Here is an 18,581-nt window from a genome sequence, read left to right as displayed (position 1 = left end):
GTTATTGATGTGGATTTCAGTGAAATGATTGCAATTTTTCTACCAGTACTAGAGATTTTTTTGTTTCAAACCCTTGAAAATGAAAAATATTCTATTGAAAGCGATATGAATCTTGCAATATATAGAAATCCAAAAATCCATTACCGAATATAGGTGAAAATATCAAAAATATATATGTTGAAATGATCAATTGCCGACTTCTCCAATCTTATCTGATCAGTACCTAATTAAGTTTAACATTTAGCGAACCGTAATTGCTATAATTAAATATAGGGTTAAATGTCAACATCATTCATTAATCCAATAATCAGATACTAAGAACTTCGTTAGTACATCTAATTAGGTCCATAAAAGTGCTCTTAATTAACTTTTAACCACGTTATGTGGTCCACTAAACAGCCGCATTTGTAAAAAAACAGCTAACATGTTAATCTTGTCATTGAAAATGATCTTGCATGTACCATCCTAAGTTGTTTAATTAGGTAAAGGATTAAGTCATCTCAAAAATTTTAATCATTAATTATTTAGTGTAACACAAATTCTTTACTCAAACAAGTTATAATTATATAGTATTTGTTAATCTAACAACTCAAACTTAAACAGCTAATTAAGTTAAGTAGTTCCTCCTAACGACAGAATTTAAGCCTAATGAGTAACGACGTACAAAATTATCAACCTGTTAATTAAATTGCCAAAGTGCTTATTTTGTGCCATAAATAATGGAGCATTTAGCTATTTCTGCACGTCTCTGAAAAATTTTTAAAACACTAATTAACGCCTAAAATAGCTTCATTGTATACCTAATTAAAAGCCGAGTAAATCCTGTTATTATTGATTAAAGGCTCATTTGTTCAAAAGTAGATGATTTTTTATATGGGAAAATATACGAGTAGTCCCTCAATTTATGCCTGAAATTTTAGAGATCCATTTATACTATATTAAGGACCTATTACCCCTGAACTTATTTTATAAGTAATTTTCTATCCCTTTTCTGACTACGTGGTACTAGCTCAAACCAGCATTGGGCCCACAATCTAGTGCCACGTAAGCTGAAAAGAGGTAGAAAATTATTAATAAAATAAATTAAAAAGATAATAGGATCTTAATATAATAAGTATGTATCTCTGAAATCTCGGACATAAGTTAAGGGGTACTTATGCATTATCCTTTTTTATAACTTCACGATTTGTTTTTTGAAACAATAAAAGAACAATTTGTTTGCCACTCTCAATGTTATAGCCATGGTACTTTTGCCACTTTCGATGTCATAATTCTTGTGCAACTCTCGAGTCATGTTTATATCATTATAAGTATTTGAAAGTTGAAAAACAAGGTAAAATTAGAAGAATAAATACTAAATGGTATAGGATTCTAGGGCATGTGCTAGGAAGGCAAGACAGAGCACTAATAAATACAAATAAAGAAGAATAAGCCAATAATATGTACGGTAAAGGAGATCCAATTAAAAAATAAATTAAAGAATATGAGTGAGACATTGAAGCATGCTTGTATTTGGAAAATTTTAATGTCGTATGCAATGGGTAATGTGCTATTGAATTTAATTGTCAAAGACCTGAGCTGGTTTTGGTACTATTCTACTAATTCATCTTCACCATAAACATAGTTCTATAGATTATAATATTTCGTATTAATTCAATCGTTTAGAATGTGTTTTTTTTTAATTCAAAATAAGTGAATTATTTAAAATTTAAGAGAATTTTTTAAATTATTTTAGTATTAATTTATCTTTCATTTAATAGGTTCTTTTTTTAAAAGAATAATTTTAAAATAATAATAATAAATAATAAGTTAAATCGTTAAATATTTTTTTTAAAAAATATGTCTTATTTCAAAAAATTCACTTAACATGACCTAGTGGACGATAATTAAAGTCCGTGCATGGTTGCATTTTGTAGTGAATTAACACGTCGACTATTTTTATTCTAATTATATATTCTTTTGAAAATTTAATATTAAACATTTTTACAAATTAGTCTGTAAAAAAATAAATAAGAAGCATGTAAATTAACGTGACACTTTTTTTAGCCAAAGAACATCACATTTTAACTTTAAAGTGTTACATAAATTAGGATAAATAACTTGATTTGAATTGGATTTAATTAATAAATGAGGCCTAAGATTGTGTGAAAATCTGTTTGGAACTTGGAACCAAAACCGCAACAAAATTATTAGCAAGAATTCAAAGAAGAAAGTTGATAAATTAGAATAGAAACTATATAGTATAATGATTTAAGTGTAATTTATGTTTTAATTCAATCAAATGTTTCGTGTCAAGTTATAATTCGATCAAATTTCCATTTTTCCTCTTTAATCATTATTTCTTCAAAATTACAATTTACAGGTCATCCTATCCATCCAATAATAAATATTATAAATAATAATGAAGTGATGAAAACTAAGGGGACCAATTTACCATTTAAGAGGAGGAGCCTTTGCTTTGGCTGAGAAGTCTGACTTATAAGTGGATTGTGGGCTCCACTATACCATGTGAGGTAGGACACCACCAACCTGGCTTATCTCTTGTTTTTCTCACCTTTCCTCTTAACATACAATATCTCTGTTCCTTATCAAAGACGATTTCATATATATAAAAAATAAAAAGAGTTAATATACTCTTCAACTTTTTAATTTAGAGTTGACATATCTCTTATTAAGAAAGTAATTCATATATATATTTATTATTACGTAAATAACTGATATATTTCTCGTTATCAGCTCTGAATGTGTAAATTTTCTTAGGTATATATATATTGTTTTATGTCCGATATACGTATGTGTCTGTGTGTTAAAAAACTTAGAATGCGGAGAAAAGACAATTATATTCTTCAGTTTAATTATGAAAATTATTTTCCTCATTTTCAAAAAAATAAATAAATTTGATCGATTTAATATAAAAAAAATATATGTTGATACCAAACAACACACAAAACAATTGTCCCTTTCGAAAGGAGTTGTCTTTCTTTGATCACGGGACTTCCCTTCAAGTTTCTTCTATATATCCTTTTGGTAGACTCCAAAAAACACTATACAAAACTTACAATTCATTCAATCAATTGGCATATACTTTGATAGACATGTGTCTATCAAGCCTTATTCACATTTTCCCCTTTTTCTTCATTTTCCTCACTAAGTATGTTATGATTTAGTAAATTGAAAGTGACCACACAAAAAAAAAAAAATTAAACACAAAGACAACTATATAGACCCCCCAATCACCTTAAAATATCTAACTTTATTTTATTTTTTGGGTTTTATAAAACGTATTGATTACCAAACCATGTGCATTATATCTCCAAGAGATAATGACCTATCACTATATAGTAAATCTACTACGTGTACCCCTAATTATTGTGGTGAATAAAGTAGCTACATCTGTATAAGCATTTGCTCTTTGACATGGATAATTATATAATTTGTCACAAAAACTTAGACATTATAGTAGAATTAATGTTCTTATAGAAACATATGATCGTGCAATATTCATATAGTTTTTGTAATTAGAATTTGTATAAATTATTTGCTTTGGTAGAATTGATGATTTATCAGAAACAATCTTTCTATCCTCATAAGAAGAAGTGTGATCTACGTAAGTATTATTTTTTTCGAATTCACTTATAAATTTTTATCGAATATGTTATTATTGTTTTTTGTTTGCTTGTATTGTGAACTTGTGAGACATCTTTGTACCACCATTTGAGCTGTATTAGTTGGGTGGTAGGAGTTCAATTTAATATCTATTAGCAGCATGGGTCCATTAAACTGTTTCTAGTTTAATTTTAGTGCAATTGACCTTTCTCTATCGTCCCTACAAAAAATAATTGTACTTATACTAAACAACAAACAAATGATTTTTAATCTAGTTTAAACTGCTAAAGTCAATTTAAGCTTGTACTTGTAAATGAAAAATTTACATGTAAACAGTGAGTTAAAGTATTGTATATTGACAATATTTTTTTTATTTATAGAGATATAGGTATTTTATCTTATTATATGTAGTTTGTTAGCCTATGATAATTGATAAAATATATTATCAGCTTTAACTGGTTAGAGACTTAAAAGTAAAATAATAACTTTGATTTATTAAAGTGATTTTAAATCCTTAAACTACTACGGGCATCGTGTTAATTTCACAAATCCTTTCTTTTTCCAATATTTCACATATCCCATTTGGTATCGGTAAACATTAAAAATTTTGTAGGACTTTACAACATGGTTCTATTTCAATTAGGATTTTTTCTAAATCTAATTTATGCATATATAAAAGGTATTATATTTTTTTAGAGAGATATCTCAAAAACTTCATAAAAAATTTATGAGATATTTATAAAGAGATCAAGATATGACTTCCTGCATTCGAGAAATATGTCACTAACAATCATCAAATTATGGAGAGAATTTGTTGCAAACAGTAACAATTTGATTAGTATATAAACAATTTTTAAAACTAATCATTAAATTTTATTTAGTTACTTGAATTACGACTTGTTTAAGTTTAACACCTGAATACATAATAAAATTGTTTCATTAGAAACTTTCAATTAAATTTTTTAGCACGTTTTGAAATGTCTATTACATAAACAAGTTAACCTCTTAAAATATATTCAAAATTCTTTAATTATCTCAATAAATATGTTCAAAAATTTGAATAAAAAATGTTTAATAATAAAAATTTTATCACATATTTAAATACTTAATTATAACAAATTTATCACTTTTAATATTTAGTGCTATCTTTTTTTTAAAAACTAAAATTCCATCAAACTTTAGTTCAATACCATAATATTAAATTTTATGCTTAAACTGAAATACTTAAAATGCCAACAGACAAAACAATAATATTTTTATAATATATTCAGAACACAATATTTTGGTTAATTATTTAACTAATCACCCTTACAACTTATTTGCCCCCTCCACCACCCTAGTGATCCTAGCTAATAGAATTTTCAAGCCCCACTTAATTAATAGGATGGTAGACGATTCTTTATTAAAATAATAAAAATATAGGAGTAATGAAAGAAAATAATAAAGTAAAGTATAGAATATAAAAAAACACGAACCCAACTAGGCATGCTCGTGCAAAAGAAAATTAAAACAACATCTTCCTTGTAATCGTATACGATTCCATATATCACGTGGTTCGCGCTGTGCTTGTGATGCAACTTTTTTTTTTTCGAAAAAAAAATCTGAAATATATTGAAATTTTATTTTTTTATATTATTTACTAATATATTTTAAAGATATATATAAATTTACGTAAATATTAAAAATAGTACATAATTATAAATAGTAACGTATTTATATGAACAAATATATACTTTTAAAATATACTATTAAATAATGCATAGGATAAAAGATCTTTCGTAAAATTTGATATCGTGACAACAATTTCGATCAAACTTAAAGTATTTTTCAAACTCTTTTAGTTTTCTTTTTCAACATAATACATCTAAGGTTCGAATTTAATTTAGATTTATTTTGGGGAGTGTTGTATTATGATGTAAAACACATTTTATCTAATTTGATTAATTTTGAAGATTTATATTCAAAATTTGAGTATTTATTAGTTATTACTATATGTAATGTGTGTATATATTTGTGAGTATAATATTTCCTTCTAAAAAATAATTGTTTTTTTTTTTTTAGTTTGATTTAAAATGAATTATAATTTTTTTTTGTAACACTTTAATTTCAATTTCTACGTGAAGTTAAACTATATCATTTTTTTAAAACAAAAAAAAGCATTAACATTATCTATGAAATGTTATTTTTTTTGTTTCTCCTCCAATGTTCATACTCGAAGCTTCGATTAAATTCAAATTAACGCATAATATAGTCTATTTGGAGATAATACTTTTAAAAATATTTTCTCCATATTAATAATTCAAACTTAAAATCTCCAATTTACCATGAAATAATCTCATCACGACACTAGGATCCTCAGATAATTTAATAAAAAAGAAAAATAAGATAATAAAAATGGGGAGAGTTGATAGAATAACGAACAAAAGTGTAAGGGACAACTGTTTTTGACGGGAAATGAGAAAGAGGCCGTTGAGTAAGCCGCCAAGGGTATTTTGGGAAAGAGTAGTTTATAAGTCTTAATGGAGTTCTGACATGTAAGCATTGAACCCATGAACCGTCTGGGCTCCTGTGCACAGTGCACTCTTTCTAGTAGTAAACACCAAGACTCCAACAACCAATAAAATTAAAAAAAAATAATAAACATAGTAAAGGCTCCAAAAAACATGTCTCAGATTTTACGATTTATTGAAACGTATCATCAAAGGAGATCATATATTTTAGATATAATGTATAAGTGTGTTTTTAAACTTGACTTTGATATTTATTTTTATGAATTTTTAATTTCTATAAATAAGACACTTAAACTTATATAAAATTAAACAAATAAACATGCATGACCTATGTGACATAATGCACAAGATACACAAGTAGAATGTGAATTCTCAGTATGATACATTCAAAGTTGGAGGACATAATTATCAATTGAGGCAAAGTAAAATAGCACGTTTAAGTATTATTTTAGTGACTAAATCCAGATTCGCGTTGGAATGTTCTATATCGATGAAAAACACTTCCTAACAAAGACGACTCCGTACCTTAGGAGAACCGGATCCGAAATCTCTTAATTAATCATGACTTAATTTGATACAAAATTCTAATATTTTTACTAAGCCTATTTTTATCATTATATGTATTTCTGCAATCTGATTACATATATTATGATAAAAAAAATAAATAATATACCATAATGAAAAGATTATAGATTTTTAATTATTGGTATGTAAATCAATGTGAAAAGTAATAAAGTGAGGCAACAAAATAATTAAAAAAAAACATGTTATGTTAGTGGTTGTTGTCATTGTTGCTGTTACACTACTAACACCTACAGCCACAGTCGCAATCTCCATCTTGTGATATACTCCTCCATTGCTCTTCTCTCTCTCCATTTTCCTCAACTACCCTTTCTCTCTCATTTCTTCATTTTTCTCTCTGTTTTTCTTTATCACCGACTCTTATAGCTGTTGTTTTTGTTGCTGCTGCTGCTGCATCACTTTCTGGTCCCTTAAAACTTCCTTTCCAATTCCGTGAAAAAAATCTTCTAAGCTAACTGTTTTTTTCCCTACCCACAAACCTTCATTACTACTTTCTCTGTTTTTTTTTGGTTGTTGAAGATTTGCTATGGAAACTTCTCCTGGGGCTGGGGAGGATTGTTGTGTTAAAGTAGCTGTTCATATAAGGCCACTTATTGGAGATGAGAAGCTTCAGGGTTGTAAAGATTGTGTTTCTGTGGTCCATGGGAAGCCACAGGTACTGTAATACTGTAATGTCATTCTCTGATTCAACATTTTTGGACTTTTTAGTCTACTGGGTTTCAGCATTTTTTTGGACTTTGTTTTTAGCTTTTTGATTCTCAACTTGGTGTTGTTTTTTTGGAGATCTGGATCTTATTGTGTGATAATGAAGCTCTATTAAAGGTTTTTAAGTTAATGGTTTCTGCATGTTGGTGTGATCGGAGTTTTTACTCTGATTTTATTGATAGCCCAATGGTTGATGAATAGTGTGTGCTAAAATGGTGAAGAATTGAACTGTTAATCAGCTTGATTGCAGAAAGCTAGTCGAATTTACTTTGATTTGTTTGATTGTGTTTGGTTAATTCTAGTGTTATTCTAAATTGGGGAAGAAGAATTTTTGTTTGAGAATTAAAATTGGGGAAAAAGAATTTCTTTGGTGCTTGCTATCTGGGGTTCATACAAAGACTAGAATATTAGTTTGCTTTCACTGAGATTTTGTGTTTCATTTAGATCTGTGATTGACCTTTTCTTCATGATTTTGTATTTTTCAGCTGTGTAGCAAATGCAATATAATTCACCTGATTGAAGATTATTGTTTCCAAAAAGAATCATGCATGTTAACTAATTCCCTTGTGGAGCTAATAGTTTTGATGCGAAAAGGTTACATTTTTTTTAGTCGTAGCTCGTAAACTACAGATTCCACTTTCTCCAAATCCTCCCCCTTTAAGTCTGAGAAGTTATCTTGTTTTTGTTGTTTAATGTGGTGCCGTTTTCTATTGAGTCATGGCTTCTTCATTTCCGTTTTTCTTTTTTTTGGACCGTTCTTTTCCCTTGAGCTGAGGGTCTGTCGGAAATACCTCTCTACCTCCAAGGTAGGGGTAAGGTCTGTGTACACTCCATGCTCCCGAGACCTCGCTTTGTGGGATTACACTGAGTAGTTGATGTTGTTGCTGATTTAAATTGACAGTAAGGTTGATAATTGGTGGGCATGCAGGTGCAAATTGGTACACATTCCTTTACTTTTGATCATGTTTACGGGAGCACAGCTTCTCCCTCAACTGCCATGTATCAAGAGTGTGTGGCTCCTCTTGTTGATGGTCTGTTTCAAGGTTATAATGCCACTGTTCTTGCTTATGGCCAGGTAAATCATTTTGGTAATACTAGAAGTGTGGGTCTGTAATAAAGGCTACAGTTAAGTTTGCCATTTGTTTCCTTATTCTTTCAATTTACATTTCAACAAAATGCAGACAGGTTCAGGCAAAACATACACCATGGGAACTGGTTTCAAAGATGGTTTTCAAACTGGACTAATTCCCCATGTTATGAATTCTTTGTTCAACAAGATTGAGACCTCGAAGAATCAGGCAGAGTTCCAGTTGCATGTGTCTTTCATTGAGGTTTACTTTCTCATTTCTTTTCTCTGTACTATTTAAAGTTAACTTAAATCTTAACCTATATGTGTGGTGTGCCCTTACAAATTTTCATTTGATTCCCTTTTCATTTTGTTGAGGCTGTAAGCATTTTAGTTACCGATGAGTATTTTGTCCAAGCAAATTGCTTTTGAAACCAAAGCATCTAGTAGACGAATCTCATGTTCCCTAAATTACTGCGTTATTGTTTTTGGTGTAGTTGAGATCACTAAAGGAGTAATTGATCATATAAGAAAACCAAGTGACTTTGTTAATTGAACACAAGGTCTTCTTTTAGCCATAGTAGGATTATACTTCCATGATGGACTCAAAACTGTATGTTAAGTCCAAATTCTAGCTACATTTACATGCTCTCATCCTTAATTGAAATAGATGGATGAGAAACGTGGTGGCAACTCTGCACATGGGTTATGCATTTTCCCGACTTCTTTTAGTTTGGCGATACTAGAGATTGTGTTAGTTCTTTCAATATGAAGTTTCTTGTCAATGCAGCATCACACTATAATCTGCTTTCAGTTCTCTTCACTTTGAACGTATAGACTGATCAAACACCGTTTCTAGTTTCTACGATCAAACTATTTTTGGACAAACATTTTCCTCTATCATGTGGTTCTTTGTACAAACCTCCTCTGGACATGCTTTCCATTTGAATAACATTATGCATACTTGTGACAGTAATTATGTAACATATTTATTAAGATAATTCCTTTTACAGATACACAAAGAAGAAGTACGAGATTTGCTGGATTCTGTGTCTGTGAACAAATCAGAGTCAGCAAATGGACACAATGGAAAAGTAACTATTCCTGGGAAACCCCCAATACAAATTCGCGAATCTTCAAATGGTGTTATTACATTGGCAGGATCCACCGAACGCAGTGTAAGAACACTCAAAGAAATGGCAGACTGTCTGGAGCAAGGATCACTTAGCAGAGCCACAGGCAGTACAAACATGAATAACCAATCCAGGTTGGAATGTAGTTAATTGTATAGAGTGTACTGTTTTACTCCTTTTCTTGTTTTTGTATGACATATGATAGATTCTCACATTGAACTCCAAAATTTAGAAAGAATAAAGGTTGACATTAAATATTTTCTTTTTATAGTTATATTTCTCTTTTTTAATGTGTTACTTCATAGAATATTAGGCAGGAAAGTAACTTAAGAATAGTAAATTCCATTGAAGCGAAGATGGTAATTTATTGCACGTTTGCTCTTACTACTATGAATCTTTTTTCTGCAAGTTGATTAATCTACGTTTATTTCTTATTGGTAAGTCAATGAAGCTATTAAACTGAAGAAGCCTTGCAGAGAACATGTCTTTTAGCTTCTTTAGGTACTTGCTTCCATGACGTTTAACTAATACAGCTGTTGTATATCACATGATGATTTGATTCAAATTTCTGATGTTCCAATTTACTAATGGACTTTCTCCTTTGGTAAGAAAGAAAATGTTTCAACAAATAATACTTTTGACACTTGAATTTGTAAAATCGAATGTAAGAACTCATGCAAACTAATTGCAAGAGTTATTAAACCCAGTTGTTGCTTGAATCCTGAAAGGATTGATTATTGACTCATGAAGATGCATTCTTTCTGATGAATTTTTTTAAAACATTTATACTACAAGATGAGATAACTTTATCTCCCTTTTGCTTTCACTTTTCAGTCGCTCTCATGCCATATTCACCATTTCAATGGAGCAGATGCGCAAGACCGGTTCTAATGATGGCAATAGCAATGAATGCATGACTGAAGAATATCTTTGTGCTAAGCTGCATTTGGTAGATCTTGCTGGTTCAGAGAGAGCTAAACGAACAGGATCAGACGGTCTCCGTTTTAAAGAAGGTTCTTGTTTTGACATTCTTGCTTGTTTTGAAAGTGTCTCTTGCATGATGGTTGTTGACCTATTTTCCATTGCAGGAGTTCACATTAATAGAGGCCTTCTTGCACTTGGGAATGTTATTAGTGCACTTGGAGATGAGAAAAAGAGGAAAGAAGGCGTCCATGTTCCATATAGAGACAGTAAACTCACTCGGCTATTGCAGGTTGGTTTCAGGTTTTAGGTTATTCCAATACTACATCATGTCATTATTATACTGAGCATGAGAAGAATCAGTTCTAAGAAATGGGAAAAACATGTTATTTCTGTCTGAGCATCTCCTCATTTGTGTACTGTATGCTGAAACTGTGAACGTGTGTGACAACTCATTTGATCAAAATAATGCAAAACTACCTCTTGTTTCATTTGATCAAATGAGTTCTCTTTGCACTTTTTGGTGTTAAAGTGGTCATTGACATCACGGACACCTTTTGCTTCTCAATTTATCAATAGTTATGATGCAATATTTATAAATGGTTTCTTCAAAATCTTTCCAATGGCCAATATAAAAAAGTCCAACCTTTTCCCAGTGCTGTAATCTGACTTCTAATATTGAAAGGTGCTCCTGAAATCCTTGATACTCTTTATTGTGTAACAGTAAAACGTCAGTTGATCTTAGTTATAAGTTTTCTCACTGGAGAATCTATCACATGAAAGAAGAAGTCATCTTTGTGGAGAGGAAATGAACAAAAAATTGTGGGACTGAGTTTGGCAACAATATCATATTAGGGCGCTTGATACTTTTAAGATTTGGCTAAATCTTCATTTTTTGAATTGACTTCGTTTCTGTTTTTCTCTTGTTGATTTATTTTGTTGTCTGTTGATTGAGTTCTTTGTTGATTTTTTTAAAATTAAGAGTTTCTGGAAATGACAGGATTCCCTTGGCGGTAACAGTCGGACAGTCATGATAGGTAATTCCAGTTTAACAACTTATTCTTTCTATTTTGAATTGATTGAATATCACAGTGAAACAACTTTTTTATGTTTCATTTTCACTGAAGTCTGAACGTCTCTACACTTGGATCTTTCCAATTAAAGCACTGTGATCATGACATAGTGATACCAACTATGTTCTTTCTTCTGAATCTAGAATAAACCATTCTAAACAGCCAAATGCACAAGTGTGGAGATTTTCTAGTAGGTAGTTTGTCATTCTTGAGGTGATGTTATATAATGAACATATAACTCCCATTGCTTTTGAGCCTGTTAGGCTGTGGGTGGGTGATAGGCGGAGGTCACAGTGAGGAAGTCAAAGTACTGTTGTTCTGGGACACCTCATGAGGTGTATTTGTCTGGCACATGTAACAATCTTATTCCAAACATCTTCCTGTTGTCAGTTTAAAGGAGAAAAACAAAGGAAATAAAAGTGGTCTGTGGAAGAACGAAATTAAGCTTATCTAAGTTAAAATTATGTAATTGTATCTTTGAATTTTATTAGATAGCCTTCTTTTTGACGATCTTTGAGATGCTGCTATGTCTTGTTCTGGCGACAAGTAGATTCCTTCTATGTTCTTGCTTATGTCCAGTTTATGTGTTTTCCAGCATGCATTAGTCCTGCTGATATAAATGCGGAAGAAACTCTGAACACTCTTAAATATGCAAATCGGGCTCGCAATATTCAGAACAAGCCAGTTGTAAGTCTGATGACAAATCTTATTTCATGTTTCTTCTTGTCATTTCTGGATCAAGAATCCTAAGTAGTTTCTCCCTAAACCTTGTGCAGATCAATCGAGATCCTGTATCTAGTGAGATGCTGAAGATGCGGCAACAACTAGAGTTTTTGCAGGCAGAACTCTGCGCCCGTGGGGGAGGTGCTTCTTCTGATGAAATTCAGGTCACTTTTTGTTGTGCTCCGGGTGTTGATGTCAACAATAAACCTTTCTAAATATTAAATCAAGCCATGGATAGTCTTCGGTCTTCACTAAATGACAATGAGGTGTAATTGGAAATTTCTCGTGTAGGTTCTCAAGGATAGAATTTCATGGCTTGAAGCTAATAATGAGGAGCTAAGTCGAGAATTGCATGAGTACCGCAGAAGAGGCTCTGGCACTGAGCAGTGTGGGGCAGAAGTGAAGGTATATATTGTTCTTCCCACATTCATAGAACCCATTTTAGGAAAGAGGATCTATCATGCCTCCAGGGCTTTGGTCTAGTGGTAAGAGTTCAGCTTGTGATGTGTGGGTAAGTGCACATCATGGTTGAACCCTGTTGCAGATAAAAGCTTGGTAATTGGTATTTAATTTGAGAAAGGGGGGGGGGGGGGCACTGATCAGCGGAGATTCTTGGTTATATAAAAAAAGAAAGAGAAACGGTACTCCAACTTAGTTGCATAACAGAATCTTCATCTTGATTTCAGGCTAATGGTGTCTTTTCAGTAAAAAGCGAAGGTCTCAAAAGGGGCTTGCAAAGTATAGAACCATCTGACTATCCAATGAGTGAAAATGGTACGCCATTCTCAACTTTTGACACTTTTCGATGAGGTTTACATCCCGATTAGTATGTTTCGGACTGGGACGTTTTCTGGATAAGAAAGCCATTTTCATTGTCTTAAAGAATTTAAAACCTAAATATCTAAGCAGTTCAATATTCTGATTTGGAGCCAGTCTCTGTACTTCCAGGTGATTCAGGAGATATGGATGACGAAGCAGCAAAAGAGTGGGAACATACCCTCCTGCAAGATTCAATGGACAAAGAACTGAACGAATTAAATAGGCGCTTAGAGCAGAAGGAGGTAAGGCAGACTCTTGCGCTTAATGGTTTTGTCTTTTGATGTAATAAACTCGTGTTTAGATGTTTGGTATTTGGTTTACTTGCAGTTAATTGTGAATATAGTTATTCATCAAAAATATTTAATTGTGAATATGGAATTTAAACATGGTCTTGGTTGTGCATTTCTGTTAGATATAACCTTCTCTGGTTGCTTGTTTTCCTGTCTTTGATCCATGTGGTGATTTGATGTATATATCTGTGTATCGATTCAGTCTGAAATGAAACTTTATGGAGGCTCTGATAATACCATGGCTCTGAAGCAACATTTTGGAAAGAAACTTTTGGAACTTGAAGAGGAGAAAAGAGCAGTGCAGGTAATAAAAAGCAATGAAAATACTATCACAAATTGTCATCTGAGCTTGTCAAAGTGATTGTCCCTGTTTTGAACTGAACTTTTGATGCAGCTAGAGAGAGATAGATTATTAGCTGAGGTTGAAAACCTTGCCAATAATGATGGACAAGCAATAAAATTGCAAGATACACATTCCCAGAAACTAAAGTCCCTTGAAGCACAGGTCTGCTCAATTGTACCATGTCCGTTGTATAGACATGAGTGTCATGGTTAAATCTAATATCTATAACATGTTGCTGACAGATACAAGATCTTAAGAAAAAACAAGAGAACCAGGTTCAGCTTTTAAAGCAAAAACAGAAGAGTGATGATGCAGCAAAGCGCTTGCAAGATGAGATACAATCAATCAAGGCACAGAAGGTTGGTTCTCATTTCTTCTTTGATTAACACCATTTGCACCACTATGTGCAACTTATATTCTTCCCTTTTATAGGTACAGTTGCAGCATAAAATTAAACAAGAGGCTGAACAATTTCGTCAGTGGAAGGCATCGCGGGAGAAAGAGTTACTGCAGGTAGTTTCCTGCGATTACTTTTTTCATCAACCGTTCTTCGTCTTATAGTATGGTGGATAGCCATTATCTCAAAGGGATGACGTTCCTGCTATTTCAGTGATATACATGTTTTCGCAACAGTCTTCTCTTTATGCACAACACTCATGAGGCAAATGCAATTCATTCTGAATGAGACTCTACTTTATGTTGTTAACCAACAATAATTTCTTTGGAATGCAGTTAAAGAAGGAAGGAAGAAGGAATGAGTATGAGAGACATAAATTGCTAGCTTTAAATCAACGACAAAAGATGGTGAGCATTTTAAGTTCCTCTATGTCCTTGCATTGTCTTTCATTCTTCTCCAACTGTTTTAGTGAAGAGACACTTGACGTACATTCTAGTTGTGACGTCCAAAAAACAATATGTCTTTAAATGCTACAATTCTACTTGATGAAATGGATATGTGTAATTGAGCATTTGATTTGATCCTTGAAGAAAAATTCAGCCACTTGAACATCTATTTGTAGCAGAGTAGAAAAAATCTTGTTTCTTGAATTTTTTTTTACTTTGATCACAAGTTCAGAACAGAACTTGTATTTCTTGAAGACCTAGCTCAAACAAAATGCAGCGTTTATTAGAGAGGAAACAGTACACCTCCTGCCCAATTGTAGCTATTGTACCTTTGACAGCTTTTGTTAAATGGCTAACATAAATTGATGGCTTACTAGAATAACGTGCACAAGAGTCAAGCTCGTGCTAGTAGGTGATCACAGTCAATATCTGAATGTTATATGGCATCATGGATTTATTTCAGGTTCTTCAAAGAAAGACGGAGGAGGCTGCTATGGCAACTAAGAGACTAAAAGAATTGCTAGAAGCGCGTAAATCTTCAGGTCGCGAGAACTCAGGTTTGCACTATATTTAGCTTTTATCTGATGCCTTTTTTGTGGATTACTGGTGAATTCTATTTCTATTAAAAATATATTCTCTCATAAAAGGTTCCACTGATTTATGCTAGTCTTAGCATTTTAATTTGTTCAACTTACTAATGTTCTGTTTATCATGCAGTTACTAGCAATGGCCATGTAGCAAATGGACAGGTACCAATCTTGTTCCTTTTGGACTCTAATGGACTTTTGTTTTTGTACCTATTTGATCAAATAATTTAGTCAAGTATCTTTTGTATTCAGAGCAATGAGAAATCGTTGCAACGTTGGCTTGATCATGAGCTTGAAGTGATGGTGAATGTTCATGAAGTTCGTCATGAGTATGAGAAGCAAAGTCAAGTGTATGTAACAAAACTTATTTTACCTAAATTAATCTTCTCTTAATGTGTGCACACTTAACATATTCTGGGTTGCTTTTTTGAAATGGTTTCTTTTCATCTCAGACGAGCCGCACTTGGTGAAGAGCTAGCAGTTTTGAAACAAGTTGATGAATTTGCTTCAAAAGGACTGAGTCCTCCAAGGGGTAAAAATGGTTTCTCTAGGTACATATACTGAATGCATCTCTATTCTATCTGCCAATAATGGATTCAGTATCTCCAAAGTGCAGCCTAAGTAGCACTAAAAGAAAACATTAAAGTTCTAAAGAAAGTTCAGTCTAATGGATTTCTATTTGTGGTTATCTGTTCAGGGCATCTTCAATGTCGCCAAATGCTAGAATGGCACGAATTGCTTCTCTAGAGAATATGTTAGGCATTTCATCCAATTCCCTAGTTGCAATGGCTTCACAACTTTCAGAAGCAGAAGAACGAGAGCGTGCCTTTAGCAATCGTGGGCGTTGGAACCAACTACGCTCGATGGGGGATGCAAAAAGTTTACTCCAATATATGTTCAATTCTCTTGCAGATACAAGGTATTCTTCTGATGTGTCTTGTATCTTGTAATATGAAGCTTGGTCGAAACTTCATAAGTAAAGATGGCTAGACTTTGTATGCTCATTAGTGCGACTTAAATTATCTTAAACACTAGCTAGAGAAAGATCGTTTGAGCTTAGCAGTGGATTAGGTGTGTCTTGAGTCCAATAGTGAAAGTTAGGCAAAAGATTTTGGATCTCAGTGAGTTGGGGACATCAAATGGTAATAGAAGTGGGGTAGCGAAAAGGTAAGCAGCCTCATCTTTACCTTTGAAAGTACCCTCGAATCCCTATGTTCACACAGATGTAAACTTTCACATCGTCCCAGTCAAAAAGACAAAAAGGAGGACAGAAGATTTTCTTAAGAAAAAGTGTCTACGATACTCCAGTTAACAACTTCCACCTCACAATTCGTACGAATTCTTGAAGGTTTCTGACATGATGTCTAGCTATTAACTACAAGGAAAATTTGTCGATGCATAATCTTTAGTTCTATTTTGTGGCAGTCTGTGGGGTTTTTCTTTGCCTTAACTCTCATTATTTCATCCAGATGCCAACTTTGGGAGAAGGAGCTTGAGATCAAGGAAATGAAAGAGCAGATGAAAGAACTCATTGGTCTATTGCGGCAGAGTGAAATTAGGAGAAAGGAAGTTGAGAAGGAGCTTAAGCAAGCTGTTTCAGTTGCATTGTCTTCCCCAGCTTCGGTAGGATCATACTCGCTTGTATTTTTTCTTTTGTCCCAAATCATAAATCAAGTGTTTTAGATCTTACTTTTTTAAGGGAGCATGCAAGTCCTTAAATAATGCATTGTGAGTTTGCAATACATGGCTGATTGAGATTTTCTGTATGCTATCTGGTTATTTACTTCCTAACTTTAAGTGCTCATGTTCAGATCCACATCTGTCAAAGTTTTTTTTTTCTGCAATCATCCTGAAATAGAACTCTATTTGGTGTTGTTTATGCATACGCTTTAACTGTCCTTGAGTAATACATCTGTCGACAAAATCAAAATGGATTTGTTCTGATCTTAGTTTCCTTTTTAGAGCTGTTACTGTTAGTGGGTGTCTTGTATTTTACATTTTCTTACACTGATGATGTTGTAACGTGAAACAGGGTAACTCTAACAAACACTTTGTTGACGAAATGAGTGGTCCACCATCTCCAATCCCTGTACCAGCACAAAAACAACTCAAATATTCAGCTGGCATTGCTAATGCGTCAGTCAGAGAAGCAGCAGCCTTTATGGATCAAACACGAAAGGTTGCTTTAATATTTTACTTTTTCTTCTTTGACAGTTTGACAGTTGTCTAACTCTAAGTTAGCATGATTAACAAAGAAATGGCTGCTGATAATAAGCAAGCTCTAATGATGCAGATGGTACCACTAGGCCAATTGACAATGAAGAAATTAACAGTAGCAGGACAAGGTGGGAAGCTGTGGAGGTGGAAGAGAAGTCATCATCAGTGGCTATTACAGTTCAAATGGAAATGGCAAAAACCTTGGAAACTCTCTGAGTGGATTAGACACAGTGATGAAACAATCATGAGGTCACGACCTCGTACCCAGGCTCTGCCAGATATTATGTGCAGAAATGGTCGCTAGCTTATTTGTGCCAACTGTATATTCTATTATGATCTCTTTTGAGCCCTTTCACATGGTACAGGAAGAAACTGGAAATAAGTGCTGGTAAGTTGTATTTTGTTTAATTGTACTGTAAATTTCTTCCACTTCTTCAAGGGTTAATGCAATTTTGAATACAGGTATTGTATATGCAGGTTGCAGTTGAAGTGGTGGAGCTGTGAAGGGGATTTTGGTTTTAGGTGTTCTTACAGGAGTGGGTTTTAGTTGGGAATTGTTAGATTTTTGAATTTTTCCAAACCGTGATTATTCATCAACAGCATCTTGTGAATATGTTGAAGCTACATAGGATTGCCTGAGTAATTGCAGAAGAATACTTAGAAGGTGGATGATGAATGGTAGATTGATTATAGGACAAGGTCAAGATTTGTGTATACATTTTGGCAAATAACATTGAAGGAATTCTTCCGTCTGGTCACATAAGCAATGTCAAAAGATCCTTTGCCTTGATTTTTTTTTTGGTGTCATTCTTGATAAATGTGTAATGTACATTTGTGTGTAAACATAACATTGATTTGTTTAAAGTAATGATATAAATGCAGCATTTTCTGTAGCTACTGAGCCTATTTCTTTCATCCTTTCTTTTTGTTATCTCCATTGTGAGTGTAAGAGTTGTAAAGAACAGTTTGTTTACCTAGCCCAAGCTACCAAAACGAACTTAATATGTCTTTTCAACAGATCTATTATTTTGGCATGCACGAGAGAAATTTCCATTAATATTTTGCTCTTCTTTTGCTGATTATATGTTTTGGAAGTCACCCTTTATGCCACTAGAACGGTAGTCCTCATAATCAATTGGTGCAAACAGTAAATTATGATGCTA

General features: G+C 32.8%; 1 protein-coding gene across 3 annotated transcripts; it reads left to right on the top strand.

The window, feature by feature from the left end:
- Nucleotides 1-6,931: 6,931 nt before the first annotated feature.
- On the top strand, nucleotides 6,932-18,311 carry LOC107017703 (kinesin-like protein KIN-4A). Of its 3 annotated transcripts, none has more exons than XM_015217933.2 (26): nucleotides 6,932-7,353; nucleotides 8,332-8,478; nucleotides 8,585-8,734; nucleotides 9,483-9,736; nucleotides 10,437-10,615; nucleotides 10,691-10,815; nucleotides 11,524-11,560; nucleotides 12,192-12,283; nucleotides 12,373-12,483; nucleotides 12,611-12,724; nucleotides 13,006-13,093; nucleotides 13,253-13,380; nucleotides 13,631-13,732; nucleotides 13,823-13,933; nucleotides 14,014-14,130; nucleotides 14,204-14,284; nucleotides 14,504-14,575; nucleotides 15,078-15,171; nucleotides 15,332-15,363; nucleotides 15,454-15,551; nucleotides 15,654-15,752; nucleotides 15,899-16,120; nucleotides 16,671-16,824; nucleotides 17,234-17,380; nucleotides 17,495-17,806; nucleotides 17,881-18,311. In XM_015217933.2, exons 1-25 carry the CDS (start codon nucleotides 7,225-7,227, stop codon nucleotides 17,720-17,722), a joined length of 3,111 nt encoding a protein of 1,036 aa, XP_015073419.1. In that variant the 5' UTR covers nucleotides 6,932-7,224; the 3' UTR covers nucleotides 17,723-17,806; nucleotides 17,881-18,311. The 3 variants fall into 3 exon arrangements, with proteins under 3 accessions (XP_015073419.1, XP_015073421.1, XP_015073420.1); XM_015217935.2 differs by having other exon boundaries at nucleotides 6,934-7,353; nucleotides 13,268-13,380; XM_015217934.1 differs by having other exon boundaries at nucleotides 7,225-7,353; nucleotides 17,896-18,311.
- The last annotated feature ends 270 nt before the right edge of the window (nucleotides 18,312-18,581 follow it).

This window comes from Solanum pennellii, chromosome 4 (assembly GCF_001406875.1).
Source record: "Solanum pennellii chromosome 4, SPENNV200".
NCBI classification, from domain to species: domain Eukaryota; kingdom Viridiplantae; phylum Streptophyta; class Magnoliopsida; order Solanales; family Solanaceae; genus Solanum; species Solanum pennellii.
The sequence above is the reverse complement of the archived record's forward strand: the minus strand, read 5'-3'. Positions and strand labels throughout refer to the sequence as shown.

Bases quoted from the DNA above. Each gene is read 5' to 3' on its own strand.
- LOC107017703 (XM_015217933.2), top strand. From the start codon at position 7,225: ATGGAAACTTCTCCTGGGGCTGGGGAGGATTGTTGTGTTAAAGTAGCT. The intron at 12,284-12,372 runs GTAAGTCTGATG...AACCTTGTGCAG, and splicing joins ATATTCAGAACAAGCCAGTT to ATCAATCGAGATCCTGTATC. The intron at 15,364-15,453 runs GTACCAATCTTG...TTTTGTATTCAG, and splicing joins GCCATGTAGCAAATGGACAG to AGCAATGAGAAATCGTTGCA.